The sequence below is a fragment of the Lepisma saccharinum genome, chromosome 25 (assembly GCF_977018435.1).
Source record: "Lepisma saccharinum chromosome 25, izLepSacc3.1, whole genome shotgun sequence".
Classification (NCBI taxonomy): domain Eukaryota; kingdom Metazoa; phylum Arthropoda; class Insecta; order Zygentoma; family Lepismatidae; genus Lepisma; species Lepisma saccharinum.
Window position 1 is genome coordinate 57,003,571 of NC_139253.1, and position 20,249 is coordinate 57,023,819.

Here is a 20,249-nt window from a genome sequence, read left to right on the forward strand (position 1 = left end):
CTCTTCTTAAAACTCCAATGGTTAAAATAAAAAGGCGACGAAATATATATACGAAATTCTACGGTTGAGTTAACAATACTTCATTCAAGATTTGTCGCCGCCGGCTGCAAAAATCAAAACGATCACAACAATGTACGGATGAAAGGTAAGTGCCTCTCAGCGTTGTACTTGCCGCCTTCCATTGTTGGTTCTCTTCGTTCGCTGTGTGTTGCTTGCCGCTCCATGTTACAAACTGGAAACTGAAACACTCTCGAATCTTGTAATTGTTACGATGCGGCGAATCAACGAACTGCTATGTACGTACAACGAAGGCAAATCGCACTTTTAAGTTACTATATTTTTTTAGACCTGGAAATGGGGAGGGGAAGTGAGAAGATACTTTTTTAACTAGTAAGCCAAAAGTTCATTGGATTTTCCTCTTAAAGACTGTTTTATGTAAAAAATATTTCATATCTTCGGAATATGTAACATTTAGTAAAATATGTAAAACTATGTAATATAAAACTTCACTGTGACATCTCTACTGACGTAATTCGTCAATATATTTTAATTCCACGCTTGTACATATAAAGGAAAAAATATGTAATTACATAGAAATCCGGGCTTTACTATCAACAATGCGTTCTTTTTCGGTCGGCACTGCGCGGTTTTGTCATTAAATTTGTCTGCATTGTGTTTCTTGCTACGCCTTTTTGGAAGGGGTAATTGTTGAAAGCTAAAAATTACTTTCCATGTCCAAATCTTTTGTTCACGGAAAAGAATTCCGTAATCCCGCAACTATAAATACCAGCCGTTTCGCTGGCAAAATAATCAGTATATTCAGGAATCTTTAGGTGATTAAATCGCTTGTCGAGGTCCAGGGCTGGGAGAATACGGGCGTTGTGTGGGGAGTGGCTGGTCAGCTCTCCCTTCCACAATGTCCGAGGTTTTCCGTAAGCCACCTTTCAGGATTAGTGCTGGTCAGCATGATCCTTAATGGGGATTTAGCGAGCATATAAATAATTTGATTTATATATAAATATTTAATCTTAGTAATTTAAAAATTTGATTCATAAATTCTGTTGGAGTTTGCACTGGTTAGTGTGACTCCGATGTAAATTCAAGTTAAATAAATTAGGCTCATCAAAGATATACAACTTTCTCGTCGAGTTAATTTTTATTCTAAATCATTCGGAATTCTCCTGGTCAGGAGGTTCCATTAAATAAAAGTTTATTTCTTTATTTACTTTATTCCGAAATATAACACCATTATAACACCATTAAGCCTTGTTTCCATGATATGAAAAACTAAATATGCTGACCAAGGCAGTAATTTATTTTATTAAAAACATAAACTAAACGTAACGTTTCAACCTTCTAGCAAGGTCTTCCTCAGACTCTGTATCAAGTACAAATGTAACGCGATACAAAAACAGGGCATTATATATACACACACAAACATTACTCCCTCCAGACTATTAGAAAGTTGTATTGGAACTTTCTAGCAGGTAGCTTTCCCTTGTCAACTGTACTTTCACCTAAAAGGCTAAATAATTTTTAATCCGAGAGCATACCTCTGGTCAGAGAGTGCCTTTTAAATCTCACAGCATATATAGTTTACTTGTCCGTTTTAAAGTCTGAGTATCCGGAACGTTAAGGAAAGTTTATTGGTTTCTCTTATTTAGGTTTATATTATATGTATTTTTGAAACAGTTATAATAGATGACCGGTCGAATATAAGTTTTTCTAGAAACCATTTATGTAAAAGTCTATTGTTTTGCTTTTGTAATGTGAGTAGCCAACGGCGTTGAAAAGGGTAGACATAGATTCCCCTATTTCATGAATGTTTTTAGAGGTTGACCCTGAAGATGGTAGTTTACCTCACGAGTTCTATAAAACATAATGTAGATGTGAAAATATGACAAAAGCACGAATAGGAATGTACAGATAGATGTTATGCAAATTTTTCTTTTGTCTTGATTACAAGTAATATTGTCGACCATTAGAAAGTGAATCCCCACACTCCCTATACACCTTCATGGCGTGGTGCTAAGCACAGGAGAACACTTTACCTTTTTTTAGAAAGTGAATAATTTGTCATCCGTTTATTGAAACCAAGTTAGATCTATGATGGGATATGGACATGTAATATAAGAGAGTGCTTTTTGGGTTTCATGTTTACTCAATAGAATGTTTTGACTATATTATGGAAGTCGTTATTGATCTAAATTTTATTTTGGCATTGTCGTAGTTTTTCTTTTTATCAGAAGTTTGTATATTTTTCTTTTAATTTAACTATGTTTGGATTTGTGAATACGTTGATTAAGGTTTAAACGGAGAACCTTCTCTCATGTTAATTTTTGGGAATGTTTATTGGAAATTTGAGAATGTAAATAAATTTTGTAATCGTTAATGGGTATTTCCTTCAGAGTAAATTTGGTTTATAAGTACAAATTAACTGGCCTTCTTTTGGTCTGGTGAGGTGTCCTGCTGTCACTGGTCAGTGGCTTCATCAACCCATAAGATGTCAGTTTAGATTCTGCTGATTTCGCTCGCGACTCGCATGCGTTTCCTCCCTGGTCAGTGGTATGTGGGTGCGATCACGATGGAAGTTTAAGCGTAAGGAAGGTTACCTTACTTTAGAGTTAAGGTTCTTGATTAAGTAAGCATAAATTATTTTGTTTATTATTATTATTCAAAAGCAGACCCTTACCCGAACCTTGAGATGCGGACTTTCATGACCCGCAGGTACTGAGCGTAGTCGAGGCTTATAACAGAAAGAGAAGTGCTAGGTAGCGAAGTCCGGTCTTGGTCTTTCGAGGGTACCGAATCGGGGTGTCGTGTGCCTTGGCGACGGGCCGACAGTTTTAATTGTTACAACATATAGGCATAAATGGTATAGAAAGTTGCAACTTAGGTGCTATATTATTCAATTATCCACTAAAACTAAACTTTTAATTAGGATTCTCAACCAAAGAACTTTTATTTACCATGGCCAGGTGCATTCAAAAGGACGGCAAGTAGCCTATGTTGTACCAAACAGGATTTATAAGATCATTTTGCATGTGCATACTTTAATCCTCTTTCTCAAATTCAATAGTCTATGCCTGTTCGCTCGATGCCTGACTTTTACTACTAAGAAACTGTTTAATCAAAAGGAATGATCATATTGTCATCTGAGACTTAATTTCACAAACAGTATGAGAAACACATCAAAGAATGATTTTTCAATAATACCCAATCTTCAAATGATGAATACGGGGGGCATGGGTGGCAGTACCACTCCCCACCCCCACACATTTTGCCCCTGCACTATGTACACCAAATGATAAGCCAACTGACCTTCAGCCCCCTAGGTTTGACACCCAATCGCCGCTACTGGTAGGCATCATTTCAAAGTAAAAACGATGAAAAGAAAGATAAAAACGATTGCAAAAAATTGGTAATATATGTCATACAAAATTCAACATTCATCTGGAAGAAACAAACTTGCATACAAAATCAAATCCCTGTGACAAAAATGCTTATATTATTATTCAAATACTGATTGTTCGCCATTCATTCACTTCAAATCTAGGTGCTTCTGGTTTTCCAGGCACTGTATAGATCCATCTTGAAAATCCTACTTCGTCATACTTCTCTCAGATTTTGTTGGTCCTACTTCTTTATTTGGTGTTAATCTCCACTTGCCCCCCCCCCCTAGAATTGAATTCCGTTGTGGTTTGTGGTTGGGGGACAATGACGTCTTGTGGTCCCTGGTCTCAATTGGAAATTGAAGGGAGAGAAAATAAGAAGTCTGTAATGTGATTTCTTTTTCAGTTTGAGTTTAGAAAGTAGCCTAGAATTATGTTTATTTATGTTGCATTCCATACTGAAGGAGATTTTTGAGCAATTTATGTCCAATTATAAGCATACCTATTACATAGTAAAAAGGGTAATGCATGAGAGGTTTCAAGTAACGGAAACTTATGTTTCTTGGGAACTATTATATATACATGACACGAAGTTAATAAACCCCAACCTTTGATATAATCACAAATGTATTTGAGTATTCGCTTCTCCACTTTAACTAGAAATGATTTCGAGATGAGACGAGCCAAGATTTGTTAAAGCCCATTTACGTCAAAATATGCATGCAACTATGTACTAAAAATCGCAATAATATGCCCTAAAGTATGCAATAAAGAAGTAAATATGCAATGACAAATTCCGCCTATAAATGATCACGTTTATTGCAAGTACAAATGTGAATGAGTTACAGTGGCATAAGATATTGATGTATGTAAAAATTTAACATAGAACTCTACGTCTATTAATATGAAACAACAATTGGACTCAATTTTACATGTAACACAAGAAATTGTAATACACTGAATTGTACCTCTATTTACGATGAAACAACATTTGGACTCCAATTTAAAGTTACTGACCTTTAGAGTTGCAATAAATACACTACTATGTATTTTTCAAGATTTCGTGGCAAAAAACACATTTTTGTACATGGAAAATGTTCTCACAACTTGTTAGAGGGCAATATTTTAACGAAGAAATGTCACTTGTTGAGAAATCCGGAATGACTTGATTCCCTTTTCCATGAAGCACCTGACTAACATGTGATACAAATTTTAATCCTGGATTTTTTGTAACAATTTATTCTGCCTTTTGAATAAATGCTGCTCCAACTGCCCCTGGAGGAATTTGGGTTATCACTGAATAGAAGAGTTCCAATGAGGAGGAGAGTTCTAGGCCACGTTCTTCCAATTGTGTTATTCGTATTGGAAGTTAACTGAAGTGAGCTTTGATAAATGCAAGTTGACTTTGAAATCGTCTGCATTGCTGGCTTCCACAGCTTCCTGAATGCACTTAGCTTCTCCGGGATCCAATTTACTCAGTATCTGGAATGTAAAATGTATGATATGTGATTTTTTTTTAAAAACAACAAACGTAAATCCATCAAAATGATTGACAGCCCCAAGTTCAAATTCTATTTTTAAATGCGAGAACCTTACACTCACATTTGAGAGAGGGTAATTCTTCTCTAATTCTACCATTAGTTCCAACACCCGCGTTAAGGTGAAGTTAAAAAGTATACCCTTGTGGGAAGAAAGTTTTGACTTTGCCCCAATAACACAAATGCGTTCAAAAAATAAATCTTCAATGATAAAAAAATCGGTCTCAATTATGTGAATGTGTTAAAGAGGGTCAGGGCCAGGCAATATTTGACCCACATTTACGCAAATCTATTATACAACTTTGGTATATTTTCCGAATTTGTTAGTTAGCAGGAAAAATAGTAATTAACTCCTTCTCTTACCGCAAAGAAAGAAACAAACTTACAAAATACTTACTTGTTTAACGCCTACTTTACAGAAGACATTTTCTCAGTTAACTGATAGGCTTCCATCACCAGCAATTCACTGCTTCAGGAGAAGCGATTTCGAAGATTTCTGACTTGGCATTTCGCACGATGTATACAAAACACAACTACTTTCTCAACTGGCTACTTGAGGTCAGTAATTTATGCCCGAAAAGGTGTCAGGTCTTGTATGGATGCGATGTGAATCACAAACCCCCTCCACATGACGATGGAAATTCCAGAAAGGCATTGATAAAGATAAAGCTAATTTTAACTTGGAAACCAAGAAATTCTGTACACACATTTCCAGGAACCGGTTTCAGTGAATGAAGTTTTTAAAAAGTAAAAAATGTACAATCGTTAATTGAATTATGCATTTATATGCATTAACATTAAATATATGCACTAACCTCCAAAATATGCACTATATACACTATAAAAGCTGCGCCAATTGACCCCAAAACATCTAGAACGCATAGTTTTTAACAGATCATATGGATATTCCCTTGTAAGAAAACATGCAAATATGCTAGAATCCTAACTCTAGTGATGAGACCCTTCTCGTTCTTGTTTGTGCTTGTTCTCGTTTCGTACTTCTCTCCAAAATTGTCAACATCTATTCTACATTCAGTTTATGCTCAAATTGGCTAATTGGACCTGGATACAGATTAATGTGGGCTCTGAGTTTTTCCAGAGTTATTGAAAAAGTAAAGAACAAAACTAATATTGTAAACAAGCTGCCAAGCGAGCAGCCCCAATGGCGTTGTAGGAGCGTCGTGGCCATGTAATCAAGGGTCCTGGGTTCGATACCCGCTGGAGGCTCATAGTGGTTTGGATCGTACTTTAAACTGTGGGTCCAGTCCCGATTAGCCTTACTGTTCATAAAGTGGACTTAAAGCACCAGTTCAATTAATCAATCAATTAACAAACTGTCAAGCACAATTTGGAGTTTTTATTGTAAATTCTCAAAGTTTCTCGTGAAAAAGATAGCATGACACAGTTTCTTGATATCTGGTTGTGCACTTTAAACTTTCATGTTGAGATTCAGCTCCAAATTTAGTCTAATTCGGTACTTGTTTAATAGGTATGGATGAAAAACAACTCTCACATAAGTATGCACTCTAGTTGTGCGAGTATTCTCGACATCTCTCTTCCGATCTGATCCCAAACCGCCTTCAAGTATTTCATGTGCGCCTGGAGTTTGAGAACAACTGGTCTAGTGTATTCGAAATAATTTGTTCTTAATTAATTTCATCTACACATAATGTTCTTTGCTATAAAATATAGAAAAGTGACGTTAAAAAGAAATAGGCGCCTCTCATTGCACACCTCACAATTTGAAACTACAGTCGGCTGTTGTAATAGCTAATAGCTTTGCTTTCCGAATCTCATAACATGGTTACAGTAGCATGCCAGTAATTTTATCTACGGCGACTGAACCTGGAATGTAGTACACATAAAAAACTTTGGTAAAATTATAAGGCAAAAACGCACATGAGTATTCCTGCCTTAGAAAACCAGATAACAGCGATGTTGACAAGCATTGAACTGGGAAAAAATCGAAATTTTGCTATTCAGATGTGGGAGAAGTGGTCAGAATTTTGTCAGCGTGGGGCTAAGATTGGAGTTTTCATTTTTAAAATATCATGTCGCTTTTCTGCCACTATTGCGACGACGAGCATAAATTATGAGTTACACTCATGCCCAGGCCGGAAATCAAATGATGGATTGATTGTTTTAACGTTATGAGCCCGTAAGCACATTCACTATTTACGCCCGTTGTTTATTAAGGGGAAAATCCCTTATAGGAAAATAATGTCTGGAACTGGACCTTATCGAAGAGTAAACTCTACATACCATAGTTAAATGCTGAGATTGTGAAGAGGAACTGAGCATACAGGACAAGTAAGACAACACTCGGCCCCACAGAGGATAATGCTACCTGTGGGTCTAAACGTCAGGGCCCCGTTAGTCCGGAAAAATGCGATTCCGGGATATACTACGTGGAAGAGGATGAAAATTGGATGCCCTTCGAAGGATCACCCCTTACACCCCGGACAGGGAGTCGCACCCGGAACCTTCGGTAACTAGGTCTCATGTGCACCACTCAAAACGCTAATAGAAAGCGCAGAAGAATGCTTCACGCTACGCTGATGGAAACCAGGACGACTTATATTACGTTATAATTAGTAAGGAATACTTTTAACAGTAAGGTGTGAGTTTAATGACCAAGTAAGAAAATCATGCTCTAGAAAATATTTAAGTGGTTAATTTTGAATTTTAGAAGTTATGTATGTGCCTTCTTAAATATTCCCTCCAAATTATCTAAATCTACTAGTTTACCGAAGAACGCTTTCCTGCTCCCCAGCCTACAGAGGAAGGGGACCAGCTCGTGCAACATGGATGACGTCATGCGTCAGGAGGGAGAGTTTTCAAGAAATACCTTCTTTTCTTTCCACCACGGGGTGGCAAAGGGAGATGGTTGTTGCCTCCATTTGCAACACGTCAGATACAGCCCTGTGAGAACACCATTGAGAAGCATCCGTACGTTCCTTTGAAAATGGGGACAGTTGCGAAATGTAATCGTCATAATTGGTATTCATTCGGGGCACCTGTATGCTCTAGTCACTGACTTGGGGGGCCTTCACTGAAACACCTCAACCACTCATTTAATGTTGTCATCCGACGCAAGAAGTCTGCCAGGATTCTTGCCTTGGCACAAGCATCCACTTTCCACAAACTGTTGGTACCACAAGGTTATGTTATTCTCGTATAGTGCGTTTTTTTTTTAAAATAAAACCCTGCACCAAACTCATGCCATACTGTAATAACAGATCTCGACACATAAGAACGGAACACACTTCTCCTGCTGCAACGCCATCTTAGAAACTGACCCCGCTTCTAGCAGTAAGCGTGAGAAGTGAATATCTGGTAGGCATGTGAAACTTGGACAGTTGCCGTTTCTGAGGGTGTATGTTGTACTCGTCTGAGGTGAGAAATAATTTACTTATCAACATGGGCGTGCGGAAGGGGGAGCAAGGGAGGCCGTGGCCCCCCTGGAAAATGAAAGTCAACCAAAAATTATACAGGGTGTTTCTAAAGGTCGTTTACAACGCTTGGGAGGTGATTCCTCACACGAAAACAAGCAAAAAGTCTAAGTTCCATTTTTACGACTGGGGCTTCGTTTCCGAGATAGGAGCCTCGCAAAAGGTGACAAAATGAACGTCACACCTGACTGGGACGAATACTATAACAGATAGAGAGGCGGTTCCAAGGGAATCATAAAGGAATCGTATGTGCTCAGTCCGGAAGTCACTATGAAAAGTTCACTGCACGCATGCGCAATGGAGTCCTCAAAGAAATTGGGGATTTCCAGCAAGAACAATACATGGAAAGGGTATGTAACGCAGCAAGAAAGACCGTGACAATGAAAAATGCGTTAGAGACAACACATCCCGACCTCAAACATCAAAACATGAGCACGGAACACAAAATCCGAAAAGTTGAGCACGGTTGCATACCCCAGTTACACGCGAGGAATGAACGAATCATGTCATGTGGCATACGAGAGACACACTACTCCACCAGGAGGAGGGAAAGAAAAACACAATATCAGATGATTGTGACAACGTGTATTTTTACACGCGACAACTACGTAATATCCCCCCACACAAACAACAAATGCTACAATATCTTACGCACAGACAGTCCTGTCACTGTACACCAACTGAAGATGTCACTTTCACCACACAAAGGGGGTGGGGAGCAATACCAAGAGTGTTCTCACTGAGATTGCCGAGGATAATAATCACAGACGGTTTTCAAAATGTCTGCCGTTTACTTCTACTCAGAGATGACAGCGACGAATCAAGGATTGTCGAGTACGAGCAAACAAGCCAGGTGTATCTGCTACCGTCGCGGCGGCGACGTTGATGCGAGCAACGAGGTCTTCAGCTGATGTGACAGGTGTGTCGTATACGAGGGTTTTCATTTCTCCCCAGAAGAAAAAAATCGAGAGGGTTGAGATTTGGCGACCTCGGTGGCCAAGGCACAGGCTCATCCCTACCAATGAACGTATTGCGAAACACGTCATGCAGGAAATGTCGTACATTACAATCGAAATGAGCTGGTGCACCATCGTGTTGGTACCACATTTCTTGCCAAAGGTACGGTCTCCAACAGTTCAGGCAGAACCTCACTAAGAAATTCATGATACGTGCGACCATTCAGGCGAACAGGGAGAATGTATGGTCCAATTAAATGATCATGTACTATCCCGCACCACACATTCACTGAAAACCTGTGCTGGTGATGGGCCACAAAAAGTGCATGTGGGTTGTCAAAGTCCCATACATGACTGTTTCTACTATTGAAGACATCCATCCTGGTGAAAATGGCTTCATCTGTCCACAATACGTTTGCCCCGAAGTGAGAGATTGTGTCCAGCTGATGCAACAACCATTGGCAAAACTCCATACGAGGGCGAAGGTCACGAGGTAACCGTTCTTGTACTTTCTGCAGTTTAAAAGGGTGCATTCCTTCCTCTGACAACACTCGCCACAAATTCACATGAGACGTGTTTCGTGCCCGAGCGAGCACTCGCGTACTGGTGCCAGGATGTTCTGCGACCGCTGTTAACACATCTTCTGCAAACTGATGTGTGCGTACACTTCGGGGTCTTCCAACTTCTTGCCGCGGTGGTAACACTGACCCTGTTTCACCCAGTCGACTGTCCACTACCTGAAAGAAGGTGTGAGACGGTAAACGTCTATGTGGAAAGCGTTCTCCATAAGACGCCTTGCCTCACGGCTATTACCACGTGCCTCCCCATACATGAGATGCATGTCTGCTAGCTGCTGGGTCGTATACGCAGCCATCTGTGTAATAGGGAGCTGGAACTGCAAAGTATTGTTTTTGTTTAACACTGGCCCACTGCACAAATTGGCCGTATCACCGTACGAACACAACTGCTGATCATATCCCAGCACCTGCAACACGACTGGAACGACTGCCGGAGAGAACCAACCCTTCGAGCATTTGTTGTTTGTTGTGTGTGTGTGTGTGGGGGGGATATTACGTAGTTGTCGCGTGTAAAAATACAAGTTGTCGCAATCATCTGATATTGTGTTTTTCTTTCCCTCCTCCTGGTGGAGTAATGTGTCTCTCGTATGTCACATGACACGATTCGTTCATTCCTCGCGTGTAACTGGGGTATGCAACCGTGCTCAACTTTTCGGATTTTGTGTTCCGTGCTCATGTTTTGATGTTTGAGGTCGGGATGTGTTGTTTTTAACGCATTTCTCATTGTCACGGTCTTTCTTGCTGCGTTACATACCCTTTCCATGTATTGTTCTTGCTGGAAATCCCCAATTCTTTTGAGGACTCCATTGCGCATGCGTGCAGTGAACTTTTCATAGTGACTTCCGGACTGAGCACATACGATTCCTTTATGATTCCCTTGGAACCGCCTCTCTATCTGTTATAGTATTCGTCCCAGTCAGGTGTGACGTTCACTTTGTCACCTTTTGCGAGGCTCCTATCTCGGAAACGAAGCCTCAGTCGTAAAAATGGAACTTAGACTTTTTGCTTGTTTTCGTGTGAGGAATCACCTCCCAAGCGTTGTAAACGACCTTTAGAAACACCCTGTATATTTATCACATATAATTTCATTTCAGCCACAATTATATGTCTTAATTATTGCATGAATATGATAAATTCAAATTTAAGCAATGTTTTTTGAGGGAACAACATTATTATTGGGGAAAATTTACCTTCTTTGCCTCCCAATGGCAAAAAAAAATACCTTCCTTGCCCTTCCCTGGTCCTGCGGACGTCCATGCTTATCAACTTCTGAAACCACACCATTCTTCTTTGTCTGCCCTGTATATTGCACAGTGCAATGAAGGCACTCAGACGCTCTACAGACGTTGCTTTTATTTTTAAAAGAATAACCCTAAGCGGTAGTTTCCCCAGTTTTTAACATTTTCCTCAATTTTCACACATTTCAAATTTCTCAAAATTCTCATTGTGATAAACACAAACATCCATGTCGGAACAGGGAATCGAAACCAGAGCCCTTGGCATTATAGCGTGCTGTGCTAACCACTCCGCCACGGTGGTCGTTACCGCCTAGATCACCGCGGCTCATTTCATTTGGGAGTTTTGGTGGGCTGCTTCTGAAGGATGCCTGGAATTAAGCTACTAAATCAGTACGTCCCTATTGAAAGGAAAAGGTCAACTATATGTTAATACCTTTTTCCTTTTCTTTTTTTAAAAAGAACTACAAGATAATTCAAGGTCTTGTTTATCTCTCTCTCTCCTTTTGTGCGTCCTTTGTATTAGGGATTTTCCCTTGGGAGAAGGTGACATTGAAAGCTTAGCCGTGGGTCAAGAGTTATCGCCACCTAGGATATCACACCCAGTGATGCGCATGCAACAAAATGTTATCGTACTGAGAGACGATACTACCGAAAGATAATGCGTAGTGTTAGGAACACTTTTGATTTTCATTTGACAAATATTGGTATCTGGAAGACTGTTTGAAACGTGATATCTTCAGACTAATTATTTCTCAATAGACATCTGACTTCCAGAATTAGTGCTTCGGAATAATTTGAAGACAATTACATTTAGGTATGTATTTGTATCATATTTTAGTTCCATGTGTGAATTCACTAGTAAGTAGTGGTTTATTGAAGGCAGGGGAAGTGTGCTTGCTTGTAGTATGAAAACAACACAAGGTAAAGTTTTATGCTAACTAGGGATGTTATCGAGACGAGACTCAGTAAATCTTCCAATGGCTGGCTCGTTCTTGGTTGTGTCTGCAGCTGTAAAAAAATGTCCTCTTCTCGTTCTCGATGCTCAAGCCTCGGTCTAGTCATGGGTCTCGAAGTAATTGGTATAAACAACGTAACGTGTCTACAATGTGTAGCCAGCCACCGTGGTGGAGTGGTTAGCACATCGCACTACAACGCCAGGGGTCTCTGGTTCGAATCCTGGCCTGGTTATGGATGTTTGTGAGTGTCCATTCATCAATTTGAACATATCATCACTCATCCCCATCTTTTCAAATTAGTTAAATGTGGCACAAGATGCGAAGTAAAGTAAAGCAAATCAATCAATCAATCAGTCAATTCTACAATGTTCAGAGCTCATTAAAACATAAAAAAGTAATGTGCTCCACTGTGCTTTGTACCACGCCACGAAGGCATATAAGGGGTGTGGAGTTAGGGCCCCACACTTTCTTGATCACAGTCAAAGGTGGGGGTGATGTGATCAGTACCACGCCCCTGGCCGCCTTTACCCTCCAGGAGTTTCATCCAGGTATCTAGTTTATACGCTGGGTGGGCGCTTTAGCAGCTTGAACAGGTGGAAAAAATTCCGGTTCTTCCCCGTCGTTAAAACGTACTTTCCTTAATAGCGTTTTTTTGTTTAACGCCTGATATTGACGCTACGAACTTTATGAATCAGAAGGTTCTCCTTAATACATGTATATGCAAATACTCCGCATAGGATCGGAATTTCCACTAACGCATTCTCCTTCTAATTACTGCAAACGAATTACCATATCTATAAGTAACCACGTAGAGATCAGATTGGCCGAAGAAATAACAGAGTAAGGATCATTTTCTTTACGTTAATTTTGCCAGTGGCTCGAATGAGACAATCTCACCTCGATTAAACATCTCTTTCTCTTATTCCTTTCGACAAGTTTCGACGTCTATGGTCTAGTTCTCGACATCATTTGATAATGCCGTGTCGATTGCCCTTCGGCTATTAGAGAAGTGTTGTTTGACTTTCTAGACAATACGCGTATATTGCCAAATTGAAAAATATGTAGTCGAAACCAACTCAACTCTCGTATATCGTGTCTACAATATGTATCACCATGACATTAATTGTGAAAGCGATATCTATCGTGTCCACGATAATCTGCAATTTACGAACTGATGCGTGCTGTTGGAGTTGAGCACTGTAAAAAAAACGCCTCTCTCTCTCTCTCTCTCTCTATCTTTCCTCTGTACCTCTCCGTTGTTCTCTATCTTCAGTGAGTAATAGATAAAATAGGAAAATGCACCCGGACACGAGTCTCCAAAATCCAGGATTCGCTACCACATTTTCGACCATTACTCTTTACAGATATTTTGGCTGTTATAACTAAAATCTGTGACGGTCATAAGATCCCCCATTGCGGTGAGTGGGAATAAAGGGAGCTCTATAAAATAACTGTCTTCGTCTTTGATCCTACCATTGGTCATTTGCATATTTAATTGACATTAATTTTGCAGATAAAGGAGTTAAAAATTGTGACGAAAGTTTCTCTTCACTAAAGACCAAAGTTATAATATTCAGCATGAATAATTCTACGCATGAAAATTGTTGGCGTGGAAAGAATAATTTATTAATACCGACCATTTTTGACATTGTAACCGAAAAAATAATAATTAAGGGGTGTTTATTTTTTTCTGGAGAGTATCTAACAAACGTTCGTAATCAATAATAATTAACATAATCTAACAATACATACATTAATTTATAAATTGGCTGACATGAATAAACTGTGACCTTTCGCTTCACAATCAAAAACTCGAAAAAAACATCAGGTTGTTTTTAGATTTTTACCAAACTTCTAACAGGGAGCAACTTTGGCGTAAAGGGGTTGGAGCGTGTTTCTGACCACATCGCTTTCACAGAATGGCCGAGATTGTGAATGTGTAAGCCCTAATTCAAAATCCTCCCATATGCCTTCATGACACATTTCAATATCCATTGGTTAGCTCTTCTACCTACTGGCATAGTGCATATAATCTACAGAAATATTATTATTTTTTAATTATTATTACAAATTTACCACCTCGTATACATCTAAAAGTTTCCTGTACGTAAAAAATCAAGTAGTGTGGTGTGTACATAATGGAAACTACAGAGAAAACTTACACAATTCTGTTTGCTTATGGCCTCCTTCTTCAGTTCTGCTGGGTCACCAACACAGACTTGAAAATAGCAAAATTTAATATATATATAATACATTTAATGCATGTGATACATTGCTCATTTTTAATATTTTTTGTGAATTGTATGTTTTGCTAACGTATTTATACCAGGCGGTTAGTGTAATTTTGTTTGATATTATTAAGAGCCGTAATTTTAAAATTAGAACAAAAAAAGTTATATTTGGATAGCTGTATATTTTGACCACAGTGATTTTAAAACATGTTGAAGTTGATCATGAGAAATTAGTATTGTGCAATTTTGAGACCATGCAAAAATGTATCTTCCCTGTAGACACTGTCAAAGTTTAAGGTCATACAGTCCATTTTGCACGAAAAGTGAAATATGAGTAAGTTCCGGAGTGCTGTATCCTTGGAAAGCAACAACACCTCAAACTTCTGTTTCAATGTACTTTCGAATTTGAAATTGAATTTAAAATTTTGGGTGCGTCAGCACTAAGTCTATACGGGGTCCAGCCCCTTACCATAACTAAAATAGCACAACTGTAATGGCGCACAATTAAAATTTTTAAATTTTCTGACCGTGGTTAAAAGCTGAGGCTGTAAAGGCGCATACATAATGACAAAAAACAGGACAACACACATAATTATACTGGCCATAGGCCAGTCGCCAGAGCCTCGTTAGTCTGCACAAGCAGTCCAGGGTGTACTACGTGGAAGTGAGGTTGACAATTGGGTGAATTAGGTGGAAGGTCATGTACTTTTAGTATAATGATCCTTGCATATAAACATTCACTTTTTTGGTGGGGCATTGTTGCTTTCCATTCTTATGCACCAACAAAGAGTGTCCAAAATGCATTTTTTGCTTGTTTTCTGTCCTTATTATCTTCCTTAAGCAAACGTACCCCAAAGATTTGTTTACTAAGGCATTGAAGCTCACTACTAGGACAAGATAACTGACATAGCACTTTACTTGAATAATGATGGTGTTAGCAGATACCCCTTTAAATACTAAAAAAATGCGAAACAGGCAACTTTAGAATTAAGCTTATTTCAAAACAGGAGCAACTAAGTATACCATCTTGCTGAAACACAAGGAAATGAAAAAAAAAAGTTGTGGCCTCGCCCTCGTCCCATCTCCGAGAGAGAAAGCGTTAAGGAAGGCCTCTGTAAATTATCACATTTTCTCCCCAAGAAAGTGGAACTGCCTTTCTCTATCCTTTCTTTGTTACAAATGGAACAGTCCATGTCTTGAAAAGTTGGGGAGAGTTTTTGGTTTTTATTTCTTTGATGGATAGTGTAGTGTCTACAAGGTTTTGATGCAAGGTGGAAGTACAAGTGGTTCGGATCCCTCATTAAACTGCAAGACCCCAGTCCCGTTTAGCCTTCCTGTGCATACAGTGAACTTAAAAACAAAACTGAACCAAACTCTTATCCTCTCTGGCCTAGGAGTCGACCCCCGTTGCGGAGTGCTTAGCACAGCCCGCTACGACGCTAGGGATCGCTGATTCGATTCCCGGTCTGAGAATGAGTGTTCTTTGTCAGTGTCCTTTCATTAATTTCATAATACCATCACTCATTCTTATTATTGCGAATAGCTAAAAGTGGCAGAGACGCAACTTAAAACAACCTAATATCAATCCATCTCAAATAGGCCTATGGAAAGCAGGCTAAGGATATTTCCATCATTTTTAATAATGTTACCGCAAATAATCATTTAATCATCCCGTAGTATTTTTGAGGCCCCGTCTCCAGTCGGAATGTAATTTAATGCATGTAACTATCCCGTGGTCATAAAAGGCTCCACATAATAAAGCTGAGCCGCACCTCCGTATATTTAAAAGATGGTTGTTGTATAATTTAATTGAATATCACGTGCTACATAGTCTGGCAATGGAACTCATTGTAAGTTAAAGGGATATTTCGAAAACAAAGGGTGAAATTCTGCGTTCTTTTAGTGTAAATATAATGCTTACATTGTCTTTGTAATGTACAGAATTAAATAATTTCGTGTTGCCCGTGACAAAATACTGTGCTTTTATTTCTCTGTGTGTTCAAACACGCCGCGTGCCTACATTTCCATACTTGAGAGGTGTCTATGTGCTTCACTGCTGAGCTTTCTACTACTTTTATTAATATCACGACAAAACAGTTTTATTTCTTCACGTTACTTGTTAAGTCTGATCAAGGGTATTGGTCTTACTATGTATCAGTTTTTCGTGTCTTCTGTGTATTTTCAGGCACACCCAAGATGGAGAATTCCACTCTCAGCGTGTTCACAGACCCCCTTTTCAAGTACAACCTCTCAAATGAGTGGGTGAGAAAAGCAGCTGAAGAAATGAATGAAAATCCAGAGAATATTCTGCAGATTCTTACAGAATTTAGAGAGAAAGTTAAAAGTAAGAGAATCATGTATGTTTTATGCATTTGGAGTGCACATATCGTGCAGTGAAGAAAAGGATATTTGCTTTTGAATTGCTAGATTTTCTTCTGATGGTATTATATTAGCATATTTCTAATAACTTCTGTAGCCTTCATACAAATACAATTACATATTTTTCTGATTGAAATATAATTCACTCAGATTAGTTTCTAAAATACCTCCCCAGTCGACGGATTTCAACTTTTATCAAAATCCAGGAACACAAAATGAACCAAGCATGCAAAAATGCAGAAAGATGCATATTTGGTTGATTTCATGATGGGAATAATTATCACAGAAATTTAACATTTAAAGTAGAAAATAACTAGTAATTATTAGTGACAATAGTTCATAAATTTCGTATAATGTATGCATTATGCTCGCAGTGAAAATTCACACCAGTACATTTCTACCTACACCCTTGTATATTTGCGTAACATTTAAATATTTAAAAAAGGCGACTGTGTAACTAAATTGGACCAAGGACAAATCAGGCTAGAAGCATTGGATATACATTCGACATAATTTTATACGTTTATATGAATATTCAAGTGAAAATGAACAAGAGCAATATGTCAAATTAAAGATAAGGGATTACGCAACAAAATTTGTTTATAGCTTTCTTCCCACATGTCTAGGATATTGGTAAAATAAGGATTAACATACAGTTATTAGTGAAAAAATCAAAATATTTTACTTATCGAGAAACCTAAGATAACATTAAATATATTACATATAGGCCTATTAGTACGTTCAATTTTTAAAAAAGAACGTGATAATCGGACTATTCGATTCGCAGTAATAGTAGTTTTTCCACAGTCAACAGCCATCTTAGGTTGACTGCCATTTTTATTAGCTGCCACTGTTACATGCCAATAATACGTCTTTGCTCTCCTTACACACCCATACAACCGTAGGAAAAAGGAAAATTATTACTCCCAATTTAACCAAATTATTGATTTTGGTTATTTGCTGTACAAAACTAGTTGGTGCACAAGACTAATAGTTTGTAAACAAACAGAAAGCTGTATAGAAACTCAGCACACGTGCTGATGAAAATATTAAAACTATCATATCCAATAATATTATTATATCTAAGATTCAATAGCATGCATGTTATCTCCGTAAGATTATTATCTTGAAAATGAAAAGATGAAATATAGCCTTGCATGTCAATATCTGGTGATTTAATTGTGAATTTTCCCCGCAGACGTTCCTCGTTTAAGATCTCGTTTGGACGACTGCTTCCTGTTGTCTTTCCTCCGAGTGTGCGTGTTTAACCAGGACACTGCTCTCACGAGGGTAAGTAGTCTTCGGGTCCAAATACTATTTTTTATATTTAATTATTTATTTTACATTTCGTAATTCTTTCAATGTTTGAAACTATTAATAAAAGAAGAAAAACAATATATCTGTACATGTAGTACAGTAACCAAAATGAAAATTTGACACCTAGATCCTGAAATGCTTCCTATGAGCGTTGCCTAACTCTAAGGCAGTGGTAGAAGTTTCGATTGGAAATTTTCTATTTATATTCACTTAACGCTTTAGACTTAGGCAACACACACTTGACGCCATGCAGGGAAGCCAGTATTTTAGGAAGTAGGTGTCCCATTTGTATTGACGGTGACTGCCCATGTGTGTTAAATTTGCAAATACAGTTACAATATACAGGGTGTCCGGGCTTCAGTTGACGAGCTGTATCTCTGCGGGTGACCTTGACTAATTCGCGCAGATACAAGTCCGTAGATGCTATCTACTCGCCGTTGATTGGTAGACAGCTCTTACAAAGTTCAAGGAGAATGACACCCATTGGCTAAGGCAGCTGGTAGCTCCTCCCTTTGCTACTGCGCAACCAGTCGTGGTCAAGGTTCACCCGCAAAGATACAACTCGTCCACTCTATAACTTTCTAACGAATTGATAGAAATGTGCAAGCAAATACTCATTCGATAGGAAATAGCTTCACGATTTTATAGCCAACATGGCAACACTGCAACTGCCACGCTGCGCGCCGCATGATGGGAAATTGCAAAATCGTTAGGTATACAGATGAATAGCAGCCATGTTACAAATGATATGATGTTCACGTTACAAGTTACAAATAACGAAAGGAAACTATGTATGAACTGTTCATAATCCTAGAAGAATAGCTAAAAGTGTTCATGTGTCAATAAATCTCAATATGAGCACCATTTGTAGCTCTACAGATATAAAAACGTTAATCTACCTCTTGCCACACATTGACAAGCATTTTGGGCGTTATAAGCTGAACTGCATTACTGATACGTTCTCTCAAATCTGCTCATTTCGAATTTTTGTTTGGTTCACAATGTCCTTAATGAATCTCCAAGGAAAAAGTCTAATGACGACAAATCTGGGCATCTTGGGGGCCAAGGTATCGGCCCACCTCGTCCAATCCACTGTTCTGGAAATGTCCGATTGTGCAACGCTGTGACGTCTCTGTGATAGTGAGGAGGGGCCCCATCCTGCTGAAAAAGAAAATCAGGAGGTATCTGAGGAAGTATAAAGTTCTCCAATATGTTTAGTTAGATCTATCCAGTCACTGTAGGCTTTATGAAATAAAGGTCCTACCACTCAATTCTTATTCAGTCCTAACCAGACATTAATTTTCGGTGTATCCCTTTCATATTCCATCAGCTGGTGAGGATTCTCACTACCCAAACACGACAATTATACTGATTTACCTTACCACAAACATGGAAGGTGGACTCATCACTAAAGCACACTTTATCAAGAAAATTGTCATCTTCTTCAATCCGGTCTGCATTGTCACAGCGAAGTCTCTTCTCTTCTGCGGATGGTCTGGCTTAAGGTGTTGAAGCAGTTGCACATTGTACTCAAGGAAACGTAGACATACAAGGACGTAGAGGAATCCCTAGTTTTCTACTAGCCTGTCTTACCGACTTCCGTGGACTCCTGAAGAACGAATCCCGCACACTTTCAACAGTCTCTTCAGTTACACGCTTCTTCGGATACTTCCCTGCCTAAGACAGCAAACTACTGGTTTCCTTAAGAGTCTTGTCCCAGTTGTAAATCGTTTTGCGTGTGGGAGTATACACATTCCATTCCATTCTGACACACCGCTGAACACTTGTAACGAATTTCAATTCAGCTAGCCAAAGCACGCACTGCACTTTCCGCTGCAGGGTTCACATTATGAATAACAAAGCAACCAAGCGCCCTCCTATACCTAACGATATTGCGATTTCCCATAATGCAGCGTACATCGTGTCAGTTGCAGTGTTGGCATGTTGACTATAACACCTTGAAGTTATTTCCTATCGAATGAGTATTTACTTGCACATTTCTATCAATTCGTTAGAAAGTTATAGCATTTTCCTTTTGTTTAGCTGAAGCCCGCTCACCCTGTATTGAAATTCGTATTCTTATTATCTCAAACTTGCTGCAGACAATAGATGTTATTCTCAACTCTTTAAGTTATTCAGATCAAAGACGAAATGTAGACATCTCAAAATAAGGTTCTACAAGACTGTAATAAGAGCCACAGTTACATATGGA

General features: G+C 38.8%; 1 protein-coding gene across 2 annotated transcripts in view; it reads left to right on the forward strand.

Moving 5' to 3' along the window:
• Window positions 1-11,798: 11,798 nt before the first annotated feature.
• The window catches only part of LOC145978666 (alpha-tocopherol transfer protein-like), a 41,694-nt gene continuing 33,243 nt past the window's right edge, over window positions 11,799-20,249 (forward strand). For both annotated transcript variants that reach the window (XM_083111434.1, XM_083111435.1), the window contains exons 1-3: window positions 11,799-11,968; window positions 16,527-16,685; window positions 17,919-18,010. In XM_083111434.1, the coding sequence (XP_082967560.1) occupies window positions 16,538-16,685; window positions 17,919-18,010 (240 nt within the window). In that variant the 5' untranslated portion in view covers window positions 11,799-11,968; window positions 16,527-16,537. The remainder of the gene's footprint in view (window positions 11,969-16,526; window positions 16,686-17,918; window positions 18,011-20,249) is intronic.